At 48.4% G+C, this 25,340-nt stretch overlaps 1 protein-coding gene across 1 annotated transcript in view; it reads right to left on the reverse strand.

Annotated features, from left to right (window-relative positions):
- The window catches only part of SCARA5 (scavenger receptor class A member 5), a 123,183-nt gene extending 114,516 nt beyond the window's left edge, over nt 1–8,667 (reverse strand). The window contains exons 1-2 of the mRNA XM_003272915.4: nt 8,243–8,667; nt 3,532–3,658 (exon numbers count right to left, since the gene is read on the reverse strand). Of these exons, the coding sequence (XP_003272963.2) occupies nt 3,532–3,643 (112 nt within the window). The 5' untranslated portion in view covers nt 3,644–3,658; nt 8,243–8,667. The remainder of the gene's footprint in view (nt 1–3,531; nt 3,659–8,242) is intronic.
- Nucleotides 8,668–25,340: the final 16,673 nt, after the last annotated feature.

A 25,340-nucleotide genomic window follows, 5' to 3' on the forward strand; every position in this document is an offset into this window, starting at 1 on the left:
GCTGCATCTTACCTTCATGTCGGGGCTGTACTTTTGGGACTTTGCCTCCCCTGATCCCACTATCCCCATGGCCAGCCTCCAACAAGAAGTACCATATCTCCTCCCCTCTTCCCACCTCTTGCCCTCCATTGAAGGAGGAAGACCTGTAAGGGACTTGGAGCTTGTCCTGGGCCTCACACTTCACCGTCTTCATTTACTAAATAAAGGCTCAAGGGCGGCCCTGACCAGGTTCAGGTGCTGGCTCTCCCTTCCTTTCCTATCTCTTTCCACCTTCCCCCTCCTCCCTCCCTGCCTGGCCCCACCCCTTCCTCCTCCCATTTCACTCCGCGGAGATAAGGATCAAAGATGCAGCAAAACCCTTTAGAAACAGATCAAATCTGGCTTGAATTTCCCCAAGTCAAGTTCATCATTTTCCTCTTTGAAATGAAAGGAAAAGGGGAAAAAATCAAATTGGAAGCCCACAAGCTTTGAAGTCACTGGCTTCATCTCAACACTCTACTCTGCCTGGGTTCCCCATATTCCAGCCCCCAACCTGGCAGCCAGGAATGAAGATGGACCCAGAGAATTCGGCAATCAGGTGTAGACGGTGAATGCTTTGCCACATTTAGACTTCAAGGACCCCTCTGTTTATCCATCCATTCATTCATTCATCTATTTATTTATTCATTCATCTATCTATTCATCCATCCATCCATTCATTCATTCATCCATCCATCCATCCATTCATCTATCCATCTATCCATTCATTATTCATCCATTTATTCATTCATTCATATACCCATTCATTCATTCATCCATCCATTCATTCATCCATCCACCATCCATTCACCCATCCATCCATCCATTCATCCATCCTTTCATCCATCCATCTATTCATTCATCCAGCTATCCATCCATCCATCCATCCATTCATTCATTTATTCATTCATCCATCCATCCATTCATTCATCCATTCACCTGTCCATCCATCCATTCATTCATCCATCCATTTATTCATTCATCCACTTATCCATTCATTCATCCATCCATCCATTCATCCATCTATCCATCCATCTATTCCCTTCATTCATCCGTCCATCCATTCATCCATTCATTCAAAAAATGCCTAGTAAGCACCTACTGTATGCTGGGCTTGGGAGACATCAATAAACAAAACAGAGATGCCTGCTATGGTCCAGCCTATATTCTTGCCATGGGGAATGGATAATAAATGATACATGTAAATAAGGGGACTACAGTGTCATGAGGAACTCAGACCATAGAAGAAAGGAAAAAAGAGTCAGGCAAAGGGGGATGGAAACTCAGGCCTCAGAGAAGGTGGGAGCTGAGCTAAGTCCTGGGGGAGGTGAGAGCATGGACCAAGTGGGAAGGGGCAGTAATGCACGGTGGGGGATGCCAGGGGAGCACCCTTCTAAGGGCAAAAGCCCCAGGTGAGAGAGTTAGAGATTCCCTGCCAAGGTTGGGGCACCACAGAGGGGAGAGGCACGGGACCTCTTGGGCACATTGTCAGCACCTGAGTTTTCACTCCTGCTGAAGTGGGAGCCACAGCCATGCTTTGCCCAGCATAGTGTCATATTCTGACTTGGGGTTGAAAAGGGCTGCACCCCTAATTCAATGGCCAGGTCCAATTTTACACACAGAATTTTAGAACCAGATAGGACCTCAGAGACACCCCCCTGCATCCCCATTTGGCAGATGAGTACACTGAGGCCCACAGAGGGTCACAGGCACAGGAGGCGTGAGTCAGCCTGGACTCCACACCTCTCAACCTCTGCTGTCTGCCCTGCACCTGGGCCCTAGCATCAGGGAACCCTGGGACAGGACATGGCTAGCATGGCTCTCAAAGTGCCCTCTGACAGGGCTCCCCACAGCAGAGGGGCCTAGAAGGCGCAGTGGCTAGGGTTGCTGTTAATTTTCAGTTGTTCTGGTCCAAATGAGCTTTTTAAAAAAACAATCTGGGGTTCAGAAAAAGGGAGAGTAAGATGAGGTACTGGGAAGAGGGTATGGTGGTCCCAGGGACATCTGACCCCTCCCACCCCTGAGGCCCCCTAGGCTGGCCCTGATGGTCCTCTCCAATCACCCCACTGTGCTGTACCCATTCTTTCTTGCCAAACCAAGCCCCTTTGCTGATGTGCCAGTGGATATGGATGCCACCTTCCCCTTTGCTGATGGACTGATGAGAGCTCTGCTTGGGACCAGAACCCCAGGCCTTCTCCTCCGCCCGAGTGGCATGAGCCTTACAGAAACCCTGACCAAGCTTGGTGTCACACAAATAGGAATACCTTTCCCACCTCTTCTCTTAGACAATCTTATTCAGTCTTCCAGCCCTTTTCCAGAAAGCCCTCTGCTTGCCTGACTTCATTATTCACACACATTTTGGCCTACTTTATATTATAGGCAGTTGTTCCCATGCCAGCCTCTTCTACTGGGATCATAAGCCCTTTGAGGACAGAGACTGGTTTAATTTGTCTTTGGAGAATCCCTGGCTGCTCACCCTGGCCTGACATGTTGTGGATCCTCAGAATATGTTTGTCGATTGGAATCCGGAAGAAGAGGCTCCATGGTGGACAATCCTAGGGTTGGGTGAGCAGGTTCATTGGTCAGAAGCCCAGATCTCCTTATGTTCTCTGCCTGCGGAGACCCTCCCCACTCCCTGCCTCTCTAAGCCACCACGGTTCTTTCCTTACACTCAGCGCCTGGTGGGAGGAATGCAGGGTTGGAGGAAGAGAAGAGTGGAGTCATTGCTCTTGAGTAATTTCAAGAGGCAGTTGGCAGAGTAGAACAAAACGAGAGAGGAAAAGGCCTTGGCCGGAAGTCTTTGCAAGACTCTTCAGTAAGCTTCATTCGATTTCTCTTTGACGTGGGGGCAATGTTCTCCTCTCTGACATGTGCTTCATGCAGCAAGAATTTATCAGTCATCTACTGGGTGCGCAGGAGCCAAGCTGGTGGAAAAGCGCTCTGGGCTCCTCCAAAGGAAGCTGCATCACTTGGATCTCCAGGGTTTTAGCAAATAAGCAGCCCCTGAGATGCAAGGCCTTCTGGGTCACTGGCCTGGGGACCCCTTTCTGTGGCAAGACCAGGGCCTTGCGCCCAGGGGCAGGATGAGCACCTTGGAGAGCTCTTTGCCCCTCACGAGTGCTTCAGGAAGTGGGTGGGAGGCCCCTCTCCTCACCTGAGAGGATCTGCACTGACTGGCTCAGAGGCCCTTGCCTGACCCCAGTCTCACTCTCTCAGGAGCAGAAGCACAGCCCTCGTAGTCAGGAGGCTCCGTGCTGGACCACCCTATGACTGATGGGCTGTGAAATCTGTCCATCTGTAAAATGAGTACTCATCTTGCTGACAGGTTTGTTGAAGTGAATGAATGAGAAAACCAATGGAGAAGACCTTTTAAAGCATAAAGTTCAGTATATGCACTATTACATGAGGAGGTCACAAGCACTTAAAGGCAATGCCAAGGTTGGGTGGGGGTAGGGCTCCTTCCCCACCCCCAGGCCAGATCTTGTGCCCCAAGTCTGAGCCAGCTGCACTCACCATCCTCACACAGGTTCAGCTTGGACAGGCTCCTGCCGTCAAAGGAATCCTCACAGATGGAGCTGGTGTCACAGTCGCTGACAGTGTGTAGGTACATGGCTTTGTTCTCCATCACACCCTGCAACAGCTGCAGAGAAGGCAAGAGGGGAGGAGAGAGAGGATGAAGGCAGGGAGAGAGACAGAGAATCAACTGTAGGTGGAAACAGAAGCAAATGGATAGAACAAGGTGCCCATCCCTGACCCTCAGCCTGAACACCAGGACGCTCCGCTCATCACGAGGACCCAGGTGCCATCCTCCAGGTCCTTGGGGCCATGATGCCCCCACCCCCAGCTTCCTCAGGGCTTCAGAAGACCAAGGCCCTTGGGCCTTTCTGATGGTGGGATGTGTCCATTCCTTTCAACAACTCTCAGTGGGGCTGGAATACTGAGCTGGGGCCACTGTGGGTTACACTGGGTGGGGCCAGGAGGAGGGAAACCTGCTGACTCAAAAGGTGACCTGGGAGCAGGCTCTGAGCCCTCAGAAGCCCAGGGCATGCCACAGAGACTTGAGCTTCTGTTCTGTGTTGGAAATGAAGGAAGGAAACAAGACACGAAGGGGCATTCAAAGGGGGTACAGACACCACTTGCAAACAAAGCTGAGCAGACCAGTACTGCTCCCAAATCCAACAGGGCTGGCATGTTGGAAGGAGCTTGGCTCAGTAGGACCACAGCAGGGATTCATCTACTGTGGTGGGGCCCGAGGAGCAGGGAGCCTCTGCAGGGACCCTCAGGCACTAGGCATCTGGGCAGCTTTAGGCCAGGGGAGGGCTTCTGTCTGCATGGCCCCCAGAGGCTGACTCACTGGGTCTCTGGGTCTACGCCATGACGGTCCAGGAGCATATACACTGACTTAGGAGAATCCTATGCTCTTTGAAAGGAAACAACCTGTTGACGCAACAATGTGTACAACACGATCCCATTTTGTAAGAGATGCACGCGTAAGGTGCCTGTGAATGTAAGACTCTATGATGACTCCGGGTGAGAAATGTATTACAGGACTCTGGCTGGAAGGGATTGTGGGGATTTAATATTTCTTTTTGCTTTCAGATTTTCTGGGTTTTCTATGATGCATTTGCATTCCTTATGTAATGAGAAGAATCTTTTTTTTAAGCCAAATTACAAAGTATTTACATCAATTACTTGATATTGTTTTTGTCACATAAACTCAGTGACTTTACAAATTATTCTCTACTTTCATCAAGGTTCCAGCCATGAGTTTATCTTGAGCTTTGCTTCTGATTCTCTTTAACTATCTGGACATTTAACCAAAGCACAGCTTTTTTTATGTTTAAATAATAAATCCTTTGGAAGATAAAAGCCCCATGAGGATGGGTCCCAGGCCCAGTATGGAGCAAACTCAACCCTTTGACCCTGAGGAGGCTGGGAGGAGAGGATGCAGGGCTAGCAGGTGGCAGTGGGGGGACAATGCCTGTTGATTGAGAGATCAGTCAATCAGTTTCTCTTCAGAGGGAGGGTGGGCAAGGAGGCGTGGCAACTTTCATAAATAGACATAATCAGGGAAGGAGGCTGGCAGGGTTGCTCTGCAGCAGAGCAAAACATGAATTCTGTATTTTCTCTCTTCTTCTTCTTCTTTTTTTTTTTTTTTTTGAGACAGGGTCTCACTCTGTTGCCCAGGCTGGATGGCAGTGGCGCAGTCTTGGCTCACTGCAACCTCCGCCTCCTGGGCTCAAGTGATCCACCCAACTCAGCCTCCTGAGTAGCTGGGATTACAGGCACAAGCCACCACGTCCAGCTAATTTTTTGTAGAGGTGGGGTTTCACCATGTTGGCCAAGCTGGTCTGGAACTCTTGGAGTCAAGCGCTCCACTGGCCTCAGCCTCCCAAAGTGCTGAGATTACAGGTGTGAGCCACTGCACCCAGCTGAACCCCCTATTTTCATGACTTGAGCTTGGCCTCCAGAGACCTCTGACATTTGGGCTGAGAAGAGACCAGAACTGACCAGTCACTGTATACATGTCCTTCCAATGGCCCAGGGGGGCTGGAGGCCTCTGCTGTTAGCGCTTCTGTACATGCCCCACAAGGGGCACACACACAGTCTTGGGGGTCCCAGTATCTGCGGGGCTCTCCCCCAGCCTATGGGAGGGATGGAACAGGGGGTGGTCCTCGGCTCTGCCAGGATCTCTCCTCCCTGCCCAAGACACCACCCACTCTGGCTTCCCTGTGCTGCAGTGGTGTCCAGTTCACTGGGCTCCCAATTCCGGCCCTCCACCCAATGCCTCCACCCAGGCAAGGCCTCTAGGTGGGGCCCTGGGCAGCTCCAGCACTGCTAAGCTGCAAGGGACCCTCCCTCGTTTCACGAGCACTGTGTGCAGCACCCCTCCCTCTGGCTTCGCTCCTTGGGGGGCTGTGAAGCAGGAGGCCAATGTCTCTTTTGCCTGCAATAACCCTCCCTCTGCCAAAGGCAATAGCCTCTGCTTCCCAGAGGCCACACAGAGCCAGACAGGGTGCTGCCCCTGGGGAGTGGAAGTGTGAGGCCCCACTGCCATTTCCACCTTCCTCCTCTTCTGGTCAGCTCCTGGGACACGGCTGGAATGCATGGCTTGTTAGCCAGAATGTGTGTGAAGGGCGGCCGTCTCCTTCCTCCTCCCCACCCCTCAGCTGGTCCAGCAGGAGCCCAGGGGAGCTGCTGGGGAGAGGGGCTGGGGCCGAGCAGGGCCAGATGTGAGTGCACAGGGCTTGGAAAAGCTCAGACAACTCTACTCATGTTAGTTATTTGGAAATGAAACCTACACGTGTTCTGTCTGCCCAGGGTTTCTTGGGAGCTGATTTTCTTTCTTGGGTGAGGGAGCAGGCATTGGGACCCTCAGATCATGGATCTTACTGTCTTTGGACCAAGTCTGTGCTCTAGAAGATGAAACTGATGGCAAATGCTCCTCCCAGGAGCACCGTGATGGGGGTAGGCTGATGGCATTTGCATTCCGTGCCTCCCATTTTAAAGCTAAGCCATCCCAGACCAAAGAGGCAAAGGAAGAAATGGATATCAGAGCGGGAAGAGGCCCCGGGCACAGTTTTCCCAGACAGGGCACTGGTTCAGCTGCAGGGTTGCTTTGTTTGGGAATTGCATGTCAGCCCCTTTTGGTGACCAATTTCTGGGCCCCAGATCAGGCAGAGAAGAGAATCCCACCTCAGACTGCCAGCCAGTGTACTCCAGCAGGTGGGGATCCTGGGACTGAGGCAGGGCTCTGAGAGCTTGAAGCACATGGGCGAGATGTGGAAGCCACAGTGACCTGTGGATGAAGCCCAAGGAGACTGGACCTCAACTTGCAACTCAAAGAGGGAGGTCTTGCTCTAACAGGGAGGAGTCACCCTCTCCACCAACCTCTTGGCGGTCATGATTTACTTCCAGAACAATTTCACCCAAGGCACTTAGAAGGGCAGGTTCAGAGCCAGGGATCTGCTTCTAGATTCTGCATTTTAGAGCTAGAAAAGCCCTCAGCCATCTGTGCCCTGCAGCCCTGTGCCCTGGGGCCATCTGTGCCCTGCAGGCCTGGCTCTCTGCAAGAACGCAGGGAACACAGAAGCCAAGGGCTCCCATCCTGCTCCTCTGCGTATTGGTTTCTTGGGGGAACTTGGCTCAATCACCTGACCTCATTCAGCCTCAGGTACGTCACCTCTAAGATGGGAAGGTGGGTAGCTGCTGGTCACCCAGGGTCACTGTAAGCCGCCCGTGAGATAATGCGTGTGGCATGACTTTATGAACAAGGTCACTCAGGGGAGCTGGTGGCAGAGTCTGATGAGAAAAAGCACCCCCCAGCATCTTCTGACCCTGCCTGGCAGCCGGGTAAGGGGGTGTCCAGGTTCCCAAGGCCTCCCTCCTACCTAGCCAGTCCCAGAAACAAAGCTGTTTGAAGTTCCCTTTGCAAAAGGCAATCGCAAATGCACTCCAGGGCTGATATCAGGACCCTGGCTCTTCAATCCTTCTCTGGAAATCAGAAGGACTCCGTTAATTCCTCCTCTGAGTGGGTAGCATGAGCCTCACTTGCTGCTCCCAAGTCAGTTTCTCTGGGTACCAGCATCTAACTCTGCAGGGTTTATGGCTTTTCTTTGGATTACCTCACTTTAAACTCATCAAAACCAAGGGAAAAAAAATCACGTGAGTGTGGCCCTTCTCCAGAGAGAGAATCGCTAAGGAGGTTCTAAATGTTTTCCTCCTCTAACTGTACTTAGTTAAGCTAAATCACAACCCAAAGCTGGACAGAGACAGATGTTTTAGAAATAACCTCTCCCCACATATATCCCACCACTGGCACATGCACACACACAGACATGCACACACACACACGCACACACACACATGCACACACACACACGAAGCCATGGAGAGGAGCTGTCAACTGAGCCATCTGCACCCTGAGTAGGCTCTTGGGCTGTGACATGAGTCAGGTGGAGTAGCCACCAAGGCAATAGCTTCCCTCTGGCACCCCAAATGCAGGCTCACACTCTCTCCAGCCCAGGCAGTTGGATGAGGGCCTGGCAGATATCTGCGGGCCCAGCTAGCAGGGACCTTCCCACCTGGAGAAGGCACCTCCAGGCTCTAGGTCTCAAGTTTCCCAAACTCTGTTCTCCACTCCATCCAGTTCATTCCAATCTCCTCCAGCTGTCTTTGAGACAGCATGCCCAGGAGATAGGTCAAAATTAGTACCAAGACTCACCTGAGTGCCCTTGGCTGAGGCTGTAGAGCCTTGTCCCCTCAGATCCCGGCATTCGCCATGGTGGCTGGAGAGCTGGCTGCCACCACGCTGAGACCCAGGCCGCCCTTCGGACCGCGTTCCCACAGCCAGCCAAATCCAGATGGAGTCATAGAAAGGGGCTGCAGGGGCGCCCAGGGACGAGTCTCAGAGCAGGACCACAGGGGCCACTTCTGCAGGAGGACCAGGTCAAGATGCAACCTGTGGCAGAGTAGGGGTCTGGGCCTGGGGGACCCAGAATGGGGGGTGTGCGCCTGGGACGCCCTGTCCTTGGTGCCTGGTCCTGGGTAGCGGTCAGGAGATGTTCTGAGGAGGCACCGGCAGCTCCTCTAGGTACTGCCTGAGATGCGAACTGCAGCTGCTCTCGCCGCCAGTCTGTATAAAATAAAGTTCTTGGAGCAGTTGCGGAGGCTTCTGCAATGGGGTCTGGAATACGGCCCCCCTCCTGCGGCCAATCGTGGCATTACAGCCCCATGTGGGAACGCCCGCCGGGCCCAAAGCAGCGCAGTCGGCCTTGGCCTTGGGACTCCACCACCCCGGTCTAAAGGCCCTGCTCAAAATACTTTTTGGAAGACTTCTGGGGGAGTGGCAGCTAGACCTGACTTATGAGCCACGCAAGAAAACCAGTCTTGTAAATTTATTTATAGGACAGAATTGGCATGGCTCAATTCATTCACCAAACTTGGCACAGAGTTACTTCATGTATTTTCCTGGAGTCACATTCATCCCCAATGGACACAGATTGGCCACACTGGGGGTAGTCAGGAAAATGCCCCAGGGGGTTCCACGGAATTCAGCAGCAAAATCAGCGTTTCTGGCTCATTAACGCTGCACAGGGGCTGGGGGATGCAGGATGAAGACTAGCTGGCTGTCCATAGCAATTCAGTATGGGAGGGGGACCCAGACACGAATAACTCTAAACCTGAGCATGATTGTTTACGTTTGAAAGAGGAGATCTAGGCAGGGTGCAGTGACTCACACCTGTGGTCCCAGCACTTTGGGAGGCTGAGGTGGGAGGATTGCTTGAGCCCACCCACAAGTTCAAGACCAGCCTGGGCAACATAGTGAGACCCCATCTCTAAAAAAAAAAAAAAATTCTTTTTAAAGTCGACCTAACCAGATGTGAAGGGAACTGCTAAATTCAGATTGAGGTGGTAGTATCGGGGCATCAGAGAAATCCCCATAATGGTCCCAGCCAGGGTGGCATAGTTAGGCTATGCAGATGCATCCAGAGGACAGCACTCAGAGGTAACATTCATGAATGCATTCCTGTTTGTTGGTGAAAAGTTCAGCCTCAAGACTCCAGGGTCAGGCTTCGTACACGAAAAGTGTTTGCCAAGACAGCTGTGTCACTGCAGCTGCCCGCCCACAGCTGAGTCAGAAACGCCTTCCTTATTCTCAGTGACTGCCCTGCCTGACTGCCTGGGAAGCAGCTCCAACATCAAACTCCATTTTACAGAAAGAACAAATGATAATTGTATCATTATGGTAATAATACCAGGGAGCGGAGGAGGAGAAGGAAAAGAAGAAGACAACACTTTATAGCATATACCATGTGTTTCTTTTATATTGGCTCATTGAACTTATTCAACAACCCCCTGAGGCAGGTACTGCTATTATGCTCATTTACAGAGACAGAGAGGAAGTGACTTGTCCGGGGTCTTGTAGCCAGTAAGTGGCAGAGCTAGGATTCAACCCTAGGCAATGTGACTCTAGGGTCTATGCTCAACCCCTCCCCTGTACCACTGCCTCTCAAGGGGAAGCAAATGTTTTTGTCCCCCATCAATTCACCAACATTCCTAGGAATGTAATCTTAAAAACAGCCAGAAATGTGCTCAAAATATGATGTCCAACCAGCCTGGGCAACATGACAAAACCCTGTCTCTACAAAAAAAAAAAAAAAAAAATACAAACAATAGCTGAGCGTGGTGATACACACCTGTAGTCCCAGGTGCTTGGCAGGCTGAGACGGGAGGATCAATTGAACCCAGGAGTTTGAGGCTGCAGTGAGCTGTGATCGCACCACTGCACTCCAGACTGGGTAACAGAACAAGACCCTGTCTTAAAAAAAAAAAAAGTGATGTCCAAAGACCTTCCCTAAAAAGATGGGTATATTAGCAAGAAATGTGGTAGTTAGTGCTATGGACTAAATGTGCCCCCCAAAATTCATGCATTGGAAACGTAATCTCCATTGCAACAGTGTTGGGAGGTGGGGCCTTTGTGGGGGTATTTGAGTCATGGATGTATCTGGGATGCCATAGAAAGGGCTTGCAGGAGTGGGCTGGCTTGATCCTCTGCGTTTCTGCCATGTGAGGACTCCACACTCGTCCTCGCTTGTCCTCCCACCTCCCGCCCTGTTCGAAGCACTGAGTCCAATTGTGCGATAGGCACACACCACACACAATGTGTCTATCGGTCTCCTGCTGAAGGGGGTTTGGGATGTTTCCAATCTTTGTCTATTATGAATAAAGCCGCCGGAACAGGCAAAGGGAGATTTGACAGTGAAGTATAGGAATGACCTGGAGGGCTGGTTTTCTCGTGGGTGAGAGTCCTCCCAGCAGCCCTTAGCTCAGATACCTCCTTGCCACTAAAATCAGAATTGTCCCCAAAATAATTTGCTTCCATTCAATCACGGATGGCATTTGTAGTAGGCATTTTCCCCCCAGAAGCTGAATGAAAATGTGATTGCCTTGATAGAGGAGGATTGAATAGACTTCTGAAGTAGTTTCATCTATGAAATCTCAGTATTTAAAATGGAGGGACCAAGCTTTTTCAGTTTGTTTTTTCTAGAGGTAGGATGTCGCTTTATCACCCAGGTCAGAGTACAGTGGCACAATCATAGCTCACTGCAGCCTCGACCTCCCAAGCTCAAATGATCCTCTCACCTCAACCTCCTGAGTAGCTGGGACTACAAGCATGTGCCACCACACCCAGCTAATTTTTAAAAATCCTTTGTAGAGATGAGTTCTCGCTATCTTGCCCAGCCTGGTCTCAAACTTCTAACTTCAAGGGATCCTCCCGCCTCCACCTGCCAAAGTGCTGGGATTACAGGTGTGAGCCACCATGTCCAGCCTCCATTTTTTACTCTTATAAATGGTGCTGCTATGAACATTCATGTGCATGTCTTCTGGGGAACATATGGATGCCATTCTCTTGGGCATATACCTGGGCATGGAATCGCCGGGGCATAGGGTGGCCCTGTGTTCAGCTTTGGTGGACATTGCCAAAGAGTTTCCCATGATGGTTGTACTAGTTTATATCCAGCAGGGGATGAAACTACACTTATTCCTTGTTCTTGTCAGTGTCAGTGTTTATTCCATTTTCCCTGCTCTGGTCTGTTGTCGAGGTGCCAATATTGTGGTTTTAATTTGCATTTTCCTGATGACTCATGAAGTTGAGCACCTTTAATTATTTCATTAAGTCTGATTATTGACTTGAACTCTGGGCCCGTTACACCAGCAGGTCCTGCCCTATGGCTTGGGGTTGGCTGTTCCATCTGCCTGGAGTGGTTCCACCGGATGTTTGCACAACTAACTTCTTTGCCTCCTTCCCATCTTCTATCAAATATCACCTTCTTCATGCTGCTGAGCCTAATGATTCTATTTTAAAATGCTACCCACAGGCCTGGCATGGTGGCTCATGTCTGCAATCCCAGCACTTTGGGAGGCCAAGGCAGGAGGATCACTTAAGGTCAGGAGTTTGAGACCAGCCTGGTCAACATGGTGAAACCCCGTCTCTACTGAAAATACAAAAATTAGCTGGGTGCAGTAGCAGGTGCCTGTAGTCCCAGCTACTCGGGAGGCCGAGGTGGGAGGATCACTTGAACCAGGGAGGCAGAGGCTGCAGTGAGCCGAGATCACACCACTGCACTCCAGCCTGGGTGAAGAGCCAGACCCCATCTCAAATAAATAAATAAAATTGCTACACACCCCTTGCCACTCTCAGTCCCCCTCATTCTGCTTGGTTTTGCTTACTGTCTGCTAGAACAGCAGCTCCAGGAAAGCAGCTCACTTGAGTGCTTCAAAATGCCTAGCAGGGTGCCTGGCGCACAGTACATGCTCAAGAAATATTGGTTGTTTGACGATCTGAGGACACAGCATCAGGCACAGGGAACAGAAGGCTCAGAGGCCTCAGTATGGAAACACACTGGACATGCCGGAGGGGTAGAGAAAGGCCCAGTGGCCGGAGCACAGAGGATGCAGTGCCCAGAGAGAGGAGGTCAGGGGAGAGGGAAGCCTGGGTCTCACCCTGAGCACAGAGTGGGGCTGAGGCCACGCCCTTCTTTTTTGTGTCTATCTTCTCCAAGGGAGCACATCGGTCCTGTACTGTTTATATTTTTCTTTCTTTCTTTCTTTCTTTCTTTCTTTCTTTCTTTCTTTCTTTCTTTCTTTCTTTCTTTCTTTCTTTCTTTCTGTTTTTACATATTTCTTCATTATAGTTTGCTATTTCTTGTTTAAACTTTAAAAAAAATTAATTGTGGTAAAATACACATTGCATAAAATTTGCCATCCCAACCTTTATTTATTTATTTATTTATTTATTGAGACAGAGTCTCACTCTGTGGCCCAGGCTGGAGTGCAGTGGCGTGATCTCGGGTCACTGCAAACTCCACTTCCTGGGCTTAGGCAATTCTCCTGCCTCAGCCTCCCAAGTAGCTGGATTACAGGGGTGCACTACCATGCCCAGCTAATTTTTGTATTTTTAGTAGAGATGGGGGGTTCGCCATGTTGGCCAGGCTGGTCTCAAACTCAAATGATCCGCCGCCTCAGCCTCCTAAAGTGCTGGGATCACACGTATGAGCCACCATGCTCAGCCCTGTTTTTAAATACATAGTTCAGTAGTGTTAAGTACATTTGCACTGATGTTCAACCAGTCTCCAGAACTCTTTTCATCTTTCAATACTGAAACTCTACTCATTCAGCAACTCCCCATCCACTGTCCTCCAGCCCCTGGCAACACTCATTCTCCTTTCTGTCTCTTTGAATTTGACTACCCCAGGGACCTTGCTATTTCTTTATCTGTGGCCTACTCTGCAAAAATACACTCTAAAATGTTTACCTTTAGTATTTTCTTTTCGGTTAGTTTTTAACCTGGTTCACATGAAATATAAGTGCTTTTCAAAAGCAATTTTTGTCTGTTATTTACAAACCAGTGTTTATCTTTTATTATTGTTCAGCTTTCAAAAAATATCTTGGTGAGAAGTATGTAATCAGCTGGGTGCGGTGACTCACACCTGTAATCCCAGCACTCTGGGAGGCCGAAGCAGGCGGATCACTTGACGCCAGGAGTTGGAGACCAGCCATGGCCAAGATGGTGAAACCCTGACTCTACTAAAAATACAAAAATTAGCTGAGCATGGTGGCTCACACCTGTAATCCCAGCTACTTGGGAGGCTGAGGCAGGAGAATCACTTGAACTCTGGAAGCAGAGGTTGCAGTGAGCTGAGATTATGCCATTGCACTCTAGCCTAGGTGACAGAGTGAGACTCTGTCTTAAAAAAAAAAAAGCATGTAATCTTTCAAAACTCAGAATTTGTATTTATCATTTTTAAAAAGTAACATTTAATCGTATAATGAACATGATCTTGTTTAGGAGTTCATTTTGGTAAAAATGATTGCACACATGAAATAAGAATTTAGCCTTTGTAAAATTGTATTCAATCAATAACAGAAGTGTTTTCTGATTTGTCATCTTATTGGTTATCTCAAAGTATCCATCCAGTCTGAACGGAAGTCTGTTCATACAGTCTGAACTGAAATCCATCAACCACCCTGACCCACAAGGTCCCTAACCCCAGCCAGCAGTAGCTAGATCTCAGGGAGGAAAAACAGATCTGAGAAAAGCGGCCTCCAAGTCAGAAAGCAGCCCAGCTTTTAACATTTTTATCTGGATTTCCTCCTCTATAATTTTCTGTATTCCCCCCCCTCAAAATTATGAATACTTTATTAATTAGAAAAAATGGCCAGGTACGGTGGCTCATGCCTGTAATCCCAACACTTTGAGAGGCTGAGGCAAGAGGATTGCTTGAGGCCAGGAGTTCGAGACCAGCCTGGCCAACATGACAAAACCCCGTCTCTACTAAAAATACAAAAATTAGCTGGGCATAGTGGCGGGCACCTCTAATCCCGCTACTCAGGAGGCTGAGGCAGGAGAATCACTTGAATCTGGGAGGCAAAGGCTGCAGTGAGCTGAGATCGCACCATTGCACTCCAACCTGGGTGACACAGTGAGACTCTGTCTCAAAAAAAAAAAAAAAAAGAAAGAAAAAAGAAAAAAAATACAGTAATCTCATAAAAAGATAACTCAGAGATTATTTATCCTTAGCACACTAATTTATATGCTTAGCTGGGAAGGCAGGCATGTCAGCAACAAATGCCACTGTCACAAAATGCTGAATTAGGGGTAAATCCCTACACTTACAGTGTCAAGTCTTGGACTTCAATCTGACCATTCCTAAATGCACATCACTGGGCAATCACTAAGCTTCTTGGTCTCTGTGTTGTCATGGGACATAAAAATAATAACTCCATATCACAGAATAGACAGTGGGATTAGACAGTGGCTGTGAGGCCACTCACAAACCTCATGAGATGGTCCTAGGAGTCCCTTGAAAAAGGATTCTCTGGTGAAAGCCAAAAGCATGCCTTTATTGCAGGACTTATCAGAGCCTTTAAGGTGCTCTTGAGCCCGGTAGTCCTCCAAGAGGGGGATGTAGTGTTAAGGCTTCTCCATTGTCACTTGAACAGAGACTAAGGCTAGTGCTCCACAGCATGCACTGAGGGAAATTCTGAGCTGAAATTGGTAGTAGAGATGACTTTCTCAATCATTGAAAATAATTTTAGAAAAATGCGAAGGCTTACTGCTCTAAGTGCCACATCGTAAAAGACGCCCACACTAGTGGAGTGTGAGGAGGAGTCATCAGTCCTAGGAGGACAGTAAGACCATCTTACCTGTCCCCTTCCTGAAGAAGGGGCCACATCCCGTTTGTCATTGTCTCTCATCCTGCAGCTCAGCCCTATAAATGCGAGTGGCCTGAACACCTTGCTCAAGGCCAGGGGCCACCCCTGCCCGCTAGCCTGCTCCATCTTGTCCTCTGCCACCATGACACCCACACTCTTTCTCTTGTCCGTCTCACCCCCACGCCCACCTACTGAGCCTCTGGCACTGCCTGCCCTTCACCACCACCTTCCAGACTCCCCAGCACAGCTCACCCTTCAAGGCCAGCTCAGACTCTGCCTCTCCTCTGGAGCCTCCTCTGCCAGCTGGGCCTCAGCTTCCCTAGATAATTCCAGTGCTAAGGGCTGACCACCTGCTCAAGGGCCTGAACAACACGCCTCCGGTTGCACTGAGCTCATTAAGGGCCTGGTCCATATGTTCTACCCTTGCGGGTCCTTCTTCAGCATCTAGCCCAGTGACAGGACCAGAACAGATAATGAGCCCACTGTGACCAGTTGGTGTGGAGATTGAAGGAACTCCATGTTGGATGCTGACCCGCCATGTTGACTTCTGATTCACCCCAGTTCCAGGAATGCCTCTAAGATTTCTACTTTCACATACTTACCATGAATCCTGCCACGGGGTCAAAACAATCCTGATGTAAATCCTGCCCTTAGCAAATCCACGTTATAACCCTTCCCTATGGTATATAAGCCCTTGGATAGGGGGTGTTGGTGTGGGGTTCCACCATCTCATCTTGTGGCCACCTAGGACATGGCAGTAGGTTTGCATAGACCTGCTCACCACAGAATCGTTGGTGACATGGATGGTAGACCTCAGAGAAGCTTCGTGGAGCAAACACTGGATTCTGAGCCATGAAGCCTGGTCTTGACTGCCATCTCCACCCTCCTCAGCCCTGTGAGGTAGGCAAGTCACAAAACTTCTTTGAACCTGAGTTTTCATGTCTGCAATACCGGGTTACTATTTCCCAGCCTTACCATCCATCTCAAGGGTGGTTATGAGGGAAAGGCGCTTTGAAAACACTGAAGCACTTCTCCAATGTCAGCCTTACTGTTATTTTTCAGAGTTAGCAGCCCCTGACAAATGGAGTATTAATCACGATGATGGGGCTCTCTCTCCAGAATCCAGCTGCTGACAGCTGGCGCTGAGTCCAAGACAGCGGGAGCAAGGTTCTCTGCCTTGTGGAGTTCCCTGCGCCGTCATGGAATCCACCCAACCATCTGCTTCGTCTCAATGTGCTTGGCTCATTTTAATTCTTTTCCCAGAGTGTGGGGATGATGGATTCTGTGAGACAGCCCAGGTTTTCTGACACCGGTCCAGGGTTGTAGACAGCAAAGTCAATGGGCTTCCTCTGTGTCACATTCATAGCCCAGAGACCCAAGAGCCAGCCTTACCTGGAGCTGCTTATTTTGTCAGACCCAATGACCCAGGGTACCCTTTAAGGGATCTCTCTTGGAGCTGAGATGATGTAAAATTTGAAAGTTAGATTATGATATCATTTTAATAGGGGTAATTTGTAATTGGTAGCCAAACATGTTTATTCAAATGAATCATAAGAAACTTCTCAAAACAGGGTAAGATTTGGGGCCAAAACTTGTAAGAAGGAATTTAGTGGGATGGGGAAAAATAGACACCCATGTTGGGAAAAGGCACCTCTCACATACAGGATATGGAACACCGGGATTCTCCAGGCACATAAGAAAAAATCTTACATTGGAGATGGCTTTGAGGTTGATGGAAGTCAGAAACAGTTGGGGAAAACAGCTACCAGTTGAGTAACCTTTATCTAAAATGTTTGGGACCAGAAGTGTTTTAGATTTCAGGGTGTTTGTTTATGTGTTTGTTTGTTTGTTTTTCTGAGAAAGGGTCTTGCTCTGTTGCCCAGGCTAGAATACAGTGGCTTGATCACAGTTCCCTGAAGCCTTGACCTCTCGGGCTTAAGCGATCCACTCACCTCAGCCTGGGACTACAGGCATGCAACACCATGCCCGGCTAATTATTTTATCTTTTGGAGAGACAGGGTATTGCTATGATGCTTAGGCTGGTTTCAGACTCCTGGGCTCAAACAATCCTCCTGCCTCAGCCTCCCAAAGTGCTGGGATTGCAGGCCTGGACCACCGTGCCTGGCCTGGGTTTCAGATTTTTTTAGATTCCAGCTCAACATCCCTAATTTGAAAATTCTAAATCCTACATGCTGCAATGAGCATTTCATTTAAGTGTCATGCTGACACTCAAAAACTTTCGAATTTTGGAGCATTTCAGATTTTGGATTTTCAGATTCGGATACTCAACTTGCATTTCAAAACTTAAGCTGCATTAGTAAAAGCAGGATCAGCAGAAAGATGGAGGATACAGAGCCTTTGAGCCCTGCATTAATGAGCTCACAGCTGGTGTAGTATGCTCAGTTCTAGGTGCTTCTGAAAGATTTAATCAAAACTTACAGGGGGCCCACCAGGGTGACTAGGTTGGCGAAGGGTCCGGAGACCAACAGCAAAATGCAGTGCTTAACCCAGAGAAGAAACTGTGCAAGGGGGCATGACTGTGCTCTCAGATACATGAGGGGCTGTCATGCAGAGATGTAAGTTTTCTCTGAACTATCCTAGAGGGAGAGGGGGAATGCCACCAAACATACAGAAATTCTTATTCACCACTGAGCTGTCTGGACCCCAGAACCCTGACCGATGCCTGGAAATTCCCTACCAATGGCATTTTTAATCAGAGCTTGGGTAATCTGTACTGCATGGAAGTCTCACAGAGTAGTTTCCCGCACTGGGTGGCTGCCTGCACCCAGTAAACCCTGATACCTCTCCCAGGTCAAAGAAGGCCATTAGAGGAAAACTTTTTCCACCTTGATAAAAAGTAGCTTACAACTGACTTTGTGTTTAGTTTGCTTTGGTTGGGGAAAAGAAAAAACATTCCATGCATGTTTTTAATAGTAAGAACTAAAAACAGGAAATATTACATTCAAGAAACCTCATAAGTAATACTAACAAATATATTTCAGCTGCATATTATACCAGAAAGAGAAAAAATGAGAAAAAAAGAAATAAAGGTGAAGAAAAATTGAGAAAGAATGATGGAAATAAAAGAGAGGAAAAGAAGGCAAATAAATGGAAAAAGAGAGAAAGAGGGAGAAGGAGAGAGGAAAGAGGAAATGGAGGAAAAGAGTGAGGAATCAGAATATAAAGTGATATAATTTATTGCCTTCTCTTCCTTCCTGAAACAGAACACATATCATGGCTAGTGCAAAGTGAAGGTTTTCTTTGTTTAATTTAGATCTTATATTTATCAAAGATATGCATGTATTTTTAATAATTTAAAAAATAACCATAGCTGGGTGGGGTGGCTTGCGCCTGTAGTCCTAGCTACTAGGAAGGCTGAGGCAGCAGGATCACTTGAACCCAGGAGTTCAAGGCTGCAATGAGCCATGATTGCACCACTGCACTCCAGCAAGATCCCATCTCTAATCATCATCATTATAATCATCGTCATCGTCATCATCATTATATAGTTCTAGGAGGCTTATCATGAAAGCAACAGCTCCCCAGCCTCTCAAACCCATATCCTGTTTCCCATAGGCACCAATTTCCAACTCTTCAAGTCTTACTTTTTATATTTATCTCCACTTTTCTAAATAACACAATTATACTGCTATTTCTTTCTCTTTTTTTCAGTCTTATGATTATCCATTCCAACTGTAAGGAAAAGAGTTATCTCTCTCTTACTCTATTTCCCACCCATACACATGCCTTCCCCCATCCTCCTCATAGAGTTAGATCATCCTTTTGTTTAGATTATTTTTCAGCTATGATGTGAAGGCTGGACTCAGCTGGGACTGTCTACTGGACCACCTGCACATGGGCTTCCCATGTGGCTGGATTTCTCCCGGCAGAATGGTGGGGATCTGAGAGGGAGCATCCTCAGAGCAAGCATTTCTGAACCACCGGGCAGAGGATGCGTGGCCTCTTCTGAACTAGCTCCAGAAGTTCTACAGCATCCTTCCCACTGCACTGTATGGATGGTGGAAGTCCCAGGCATGCCCACATCCAAGGGGAGAAGACATAGATGTCATCTGTTACTGGGGGGTGTCAAAGAATTTGGGGGGCTATGTTTTACAATGGTCAGATTAGTTTTCAAATTAGATTGTTCTCCAGTCTCTCCTCTTTGCCAACTCCCAAATTAGGATTCAATTTTTCTTGAGTCTGCCAAGTCAGTTAGCACTTGTTTTTTTGCTTTTCAACTTCTAGAATTTTGTTGCTGTGTCTCAACCATTCTCTTTGACCAAGTTTACAGTTGTTTTAGTGGTATTCTAAAGGCAGAAGAGATAACTTGTATTTGACTTTCATATTTAACCCAAAGTTCCATTTACTTCTTTAATTTTAAAAATGTTTTGGTCATATAATTTTACACTAATTCGTTACTGTGATTGTGTCATCCATGATTGTTTTTAATTAATTTCTATATCATTCTGTATATGGCTGTATCTAGACCCTTCACCAGGCTGGCCACCCTTTTCTGGACAGCCTATTCTCTTTCAAAAAACTTGTTAAAATGGACCACTTGACAGTGAAACCAGGCCTATGGATATATGGCACTGTGAGGTAATTGCCCCCTTGTTCTGGAGGAAATTCTTTGCTATCACAGCCTGAGGCCAAATGGCATTGCTTAACTGCAACTCCACACTGTCAACTTATACTGAGCCCGTTACCCAAGGCACCTTTACCCACAGGCTACTAGTAAACCAGGTGGATTTTTGTTGTTGTTATTCCAATCTTGTTCTTGTGCAGGTAGCTTGTGGACCCTGAATGGAATACTTTACATTTATCCCCAGTTACATTTCATCTTGTTAGCTTCTGATACAGTTAGGCTTTGTATCCCCACCCAAATCTTATCTCGAATTATAATCCCCATAATCCCCATGTATCAAGGGAGAGACCAGGTGGAGGTAATTGAATCATGGGGGCAGTTTCCCCCATGCTGGTCTCATGATAGCGAGTGGGTTCTCATGAGATGTGATGGTTTTATAAGGGGCTCTTACCCCTTTGCTCAGCACTTCTCCTTCCTGCCGCCTTGTGAAGAAGTTTCCTTGCTTCCCCTTCACCTTCCACCATAATTGTAAGTTTCCTGAGGCCTCCTCAGCCATGCTGAGCTATGAGTCAATTAAACCTCTTTCCTTTATAAATTACCCAATCTCAGGCATTTCTTCATAGCAGCATGAAAACACACTAATACAGCTTCCATTGATGACTCCAGCCTGTTGATATCATTTGAATTCTGATTGTGCTTTCTTAGTATTAGCTAATCCCAGCTTTGTGTCATTTACAACTCGTATCAGCCTGCAATCTGCTACAACCAAACCACTGGCGATACTCTGTAAAGCTCAGGACTGAAGATCTGGGCAACCCCACCAGCCCCCTCTCCCCAGCTGGATGCTGATTCCCTGGGCACTGTGCCCAGCTCTTATAATCCCACTTGTAGCTACTTGGCATTCAGCTTATGTTTCTTCATCATGACCACAGGAATGGCATGAGTCTTTTTGCTTCTCTGTGTGTATGGAAATTGTTTCAAAACATACTGTATTAATAGAAAATGTGAGCTATAGTAAAGCCAATAGATCAGGAGACAACTTCTATTGAAAAGGTAGTTTGTTACTCACAGTTCACTAGAGAAGGGAGCATGTCGTACCACCCAGTTACATTTCATCTTGTTAGCTTCTGATACAGTTAGGCTTTGTATCCCCACCCTAATCTTATCTTGGGTGGGGACCACACAGGAAAGCACCAGAGGTGGTCAGGAGGCAGAGGGAGATGGGGGAGCTACAGTTAAGAGCCAGAAAGAATGGGTGAGGCAGGGTGAGCAGCTTTGGAGTTGGCTGGTATTAGATGAAGTTCAGCCTAATGCTGCCTCCTTACATATTTTAAGTTCAGCCTAAAGCTTTCTCTGTACAAAGCAAACTATAACCTAAATGGAGATGTAAACAGACTGTAACCTACTCTTGTGCCAATCACTGAGTTTTGGCCAATCAAAGGGGGCGAACTGCTCAAACCATGTTCAAATAAGGCAAACACCGAGCTGTAACCAAACTGGCTGTTTCTGAACCTCACTCCCATTTTCTGTACATCACTTTCGTTTTTCTGTCCATAAATCTTCTTCCACCACGTGGCTATGCTGGGGTCTCCCTGAGCCTTCTCTGGCTGGAAAGGTTAATTTGGTTAATTTGCATTTGAAAAGCATGCTTTTTTTTTTTTTTTTTTTTTTTTTTTTTTTTTTTTTTGGCTTGAGAGAAAGTTACTATCTCTAGGAATTGGTTAGCCCTATCAGGGGCAGTCCTTTCAGGGTTAGCAAGGCCCTAGATGTCAAGGCATTAAAACCCATAAGATAAAAGTCATGGTTAAAACACAAATACAGCGTACTTATCCTTCAGCTAATGTTGATTCAAGGGGGGCCTGTGAGACTCTCAGAGAAGTCCTGCCTCACTGTTCGTGACACTGCAGGTCTGATCTCCCACTCACCCAAAAGAAGAAGAGAAGAAAGTGTCAGAATAATCTGGCCATGGCCAGGCATGGTGACTCACACTTGTAACCCCAGAACCTTGGGAGGCTGAAGTGAAAGGGTTGCTTGAGCCCAGGAGTTGGAGATCAGCCTGGGCAACATAGACAAAATACAAAAATAGATTATCCAGGCATGGTGGCACACACCTGTGGTTTCAGCTACTGGAGAGGCTGAGATGGGAGGATCACTTGAGCCCAGGAGGTTGAAGGTGCAATGAGCCATGATTGCACCACTATACTCCAGCCTGGATGACAGAGTGAGACCCTGTCTCAAAAAAAAAAAAGGAAAGAAAAGAAAAAGTGTGGCTACTATTTCCACAGGCCACTCCTGTAAGCCCTCTCTGCTCATGAGCTCTGGAGATTCCCCTGGGGAGGCAGTAGAAATTCAGCACAGAGGGGATGGTCAACATCAAAGTATTGTATCCCTGTATTCCTCGGTATGTTCCTTGGGAAGTGTGTGCACGTGTGTATACTTCTCAGGGTAGATCCGTTCCTACAGCAATAGTTTCCCTAGTCTCCTAATTCCTATTGCAACTTCTTATGCATGAAAACCTCAAATCAAAGTTCAAGACTGAGTTAGAATGAAGAACTGCTGGAATTAAGTGTCTGTTTCCTACGAACCACTGAGATAAGCTAAAAGGGGCCGCTGGCAAAAGTGAGTGACCATCCTGTGCTGTAGGTCATATTTCTCTCTCTCTGGGTGGGTACATTTGGCCGCCTCCTCAGCAGGCACTGGCTGTCTGCCATACACATGCCAACACGTGCCTGACAGAGCAGACTGTGTGCACCGGGATTTTAGCACGTGTCAGGAGCAGGCTCGTGAATCTCATTGTCTCCCCCTGGAAACTGCCAGTTCCTTGAATGAGTACAGGGCAGCTGCCAGGGACCCAGCAACCAGATCTCAGCTGGAGGCAGGGGCTGAGTCCCGAAAACTGCACCTGAGTAACAATGGCCCTTCTGCCCTAGTGTCTCCACGTCCCCATGTGTCACCAATGCAGCCAGCAGGTGCCATGGGCAAGGGAGCATTGCTGAATCTCCAGTTGGTCCCCTTCCTTGGGTGGCCATCCACTGCCACAGCAGATGGAAAGAGAAAGCCTCTCTAGGCTCCTCTCCCTCCACAGCCCTCCACACGTGCTGTGATCCCAGCATGCACGTTCTGAATCAGTAAGCGCCAGTAAGAAAAACTCTCTGGTCCCTTCCAACTCTTACGTGTCCCTGCCCGCAGGTTGAGGGATGGACCCCTCCTTTGGAAACCATCCTCCCTGGAAGTAAGGCCTGTTTTCCTGTTTTCTTCTCTGAGGGGTCTTCTGCCCACCACATCTCCTAAAACGGCGTGCACAGAGTCCATTCCAGGGCACGGTTGATCTGCAGGCTGATGGCAGAATCTTGGGAGACCACAGGCCTGCTGCTGATGGTTGAACCCAAACAACCAGGTGCCAACATGCCAAGCCCACACCCTTGGCCTCCCTGAGCCCTGCAGGCTTCCCAGGCCTCTTTGGAGCTAATGTTCCAGCATTCAGACCAGCACACCCAAGCCTGCGGTCTCATGTTACTAAAATAGCTTGGCACACAAGCAAAGACTCCATGGGGGCTCCCAAGCTTCCCCTTCCAGGCAACAGGCCTTTATGCCTCACGCTTCCTGATGAAACAGATAGAGCACTTCTCAGGCAGTCAGGGGACCTGTCATTAGCAGGATGTTGGAGGAATAGTGAATCCTTCAAGTACACAGCAGTTTTCCTAAGAGTTGTCAATGTATTCTACATGGAAAGGAGCTTTTGCAGGAAGTCAAGAGCTAAAGGAATGAACAGAGTTAAGAAGATTTGCCTGGTAACCCAGGGACGCTCCATCACACAAATCCAGGGGGCGCCACTCACACTGCGTTTGCTGGGAACTGCTCCTCCTAGGGCTACGCAGCTTTCTACCTGCTCTTTCCTTCCCATTTCTTCATCCAGTCCCGTGGTCATTTGGGACACTGTGCCTTACGCTTTTGGCAAATTTCAAGTTAGTCTCTTAGAATGTGAGAGCCAGAGGGATCATTGGGTTTATGGCATCCATTCCTCCACTTTGGAGATAGGGAGGCTGTGGCCCGAAGAGGCAACTTGTCTGGGCATCCTAGGCGGAGGCAGGGCCCAGATCCAGCACTCCCGACTTCCTCTTCTGCAGCACTACCCTGTGTGTGGCTGCAGACCTGGGAGCCTGCTGGAAACACAGCTTCTCCAGCTCCAGCCCCAGACCTGCTGAATCAGAACAAGCCTTTGATCAACACACCCTGGTGACTTGCATGTAAAAGTTCTAGAAGGACTGATCCTTAACCACACCCAGGAAGAAAGGATACAGCCCCCTAAACACACTCTTGTTTCTAAAATAACCCGCATTTCCTGCACTCTGGAAGGAAAAGGACATATGATGTATGGGGAGGAGAGGGAGGACTAAGGCGTGTTCATTTTGCAAAGCTGCTCATATGGAGAACCCTGCCCTCCAGGTGGATGGGCTCAGAAGGAACGTCTGTGGGACGGGCTCACAAAAGCCTGGGGAAACGTGACTCTGCAGTCCCCTCTCTGACTTATGCAATTGTTTGTTTGGACACTTGACTGACACAAACACAGCCTCTTCACTCCTCACCCTCTTGACGTCAAGAATACGACCCTTTGCAGAGAGGGGAGACCTCAGAAGAGTCAGAGAGTCTTGAAGAGGCCTTGAACTTGAACCCCGCAGAGCCAACAGCTGGACTCCCTCCCTGCCTCCCAGAGGTTCTGCAGGAAGAGGCTCAGCTCCCGGGCAACCAGACCCTCTCCTTACAGATGCTCCTTTGCTCTTCATGCCGCTCTTGATTTGGCTTTGGTTGACAGATGTCATTTCCTCATCCCTGCTAGAGTGCAGGCTGCTGCTTCTTCCCAGGGGCCAGCAGCAGGGCCTTGTTCACCTCTGCCCTGGGCCTCCCTTGGTTCTAGGAATAGCAAGCAGTTGTTGGGGGCTGCATTTTCTACCCCCAAAAGTCATATGTTGAAGTTCCCCCCAGCTCCTCAGACGGTGACTGTATTTGGAAACAGTGTCTTTGAAGAGGTAATTAGGGTAAACTGAAGCCATTTGGGTAGACCTTAATCAATAGAATTGGTGTCCTCATAACAAGAGATTAGGACACACAGAAGCTCACCAGGGGCACACACACACACACACACACACATACATGTGGAGTGATGACCATGTGAGGACAGGGAGAAGGCGGCCATCCACAAACCAAGGACGGAGGCCACAGGAGAAACCAACCCTGCCAACAGTTTGACCTCATACTTCCAGCCTCCAGAACTGTGAGAAAACCAATTTCTGTTACTGAAGCCTCCCACCCTGTGGCACTTGGTCACAGCAGCCGAGCTGACTAACGCACCCATGAGCATGCGTGATGAACCCAATTCCGACTTCACAGCAGCTCCTTCTCTGGGAGTTACCCATTGTTATCCATTCCTGTGAGGAACTGGATGGAAAGACTTCTTCTTTTGATTTATTATAAACAAGTGATAGAAGGATGTAGGAGTTTGTGCACAAAACCTAAGTAG

The sequence above is a fragment of the Nomascus leucogenys genome, chromosome 8 (assembly GCF_006542625.1).
Source record: "Nomascus leucogenys isolate Asia chromosome 8, Asia_NLE_v1, whole genome shotgun sequence".
Classification (NCBI taxonomy): domain Eukaryota; kingdom Metazoa; phylum Chordata; class Mammalia; order Primates; family Hylobatidae; genus Nomascus; species Nomascus leucogenys.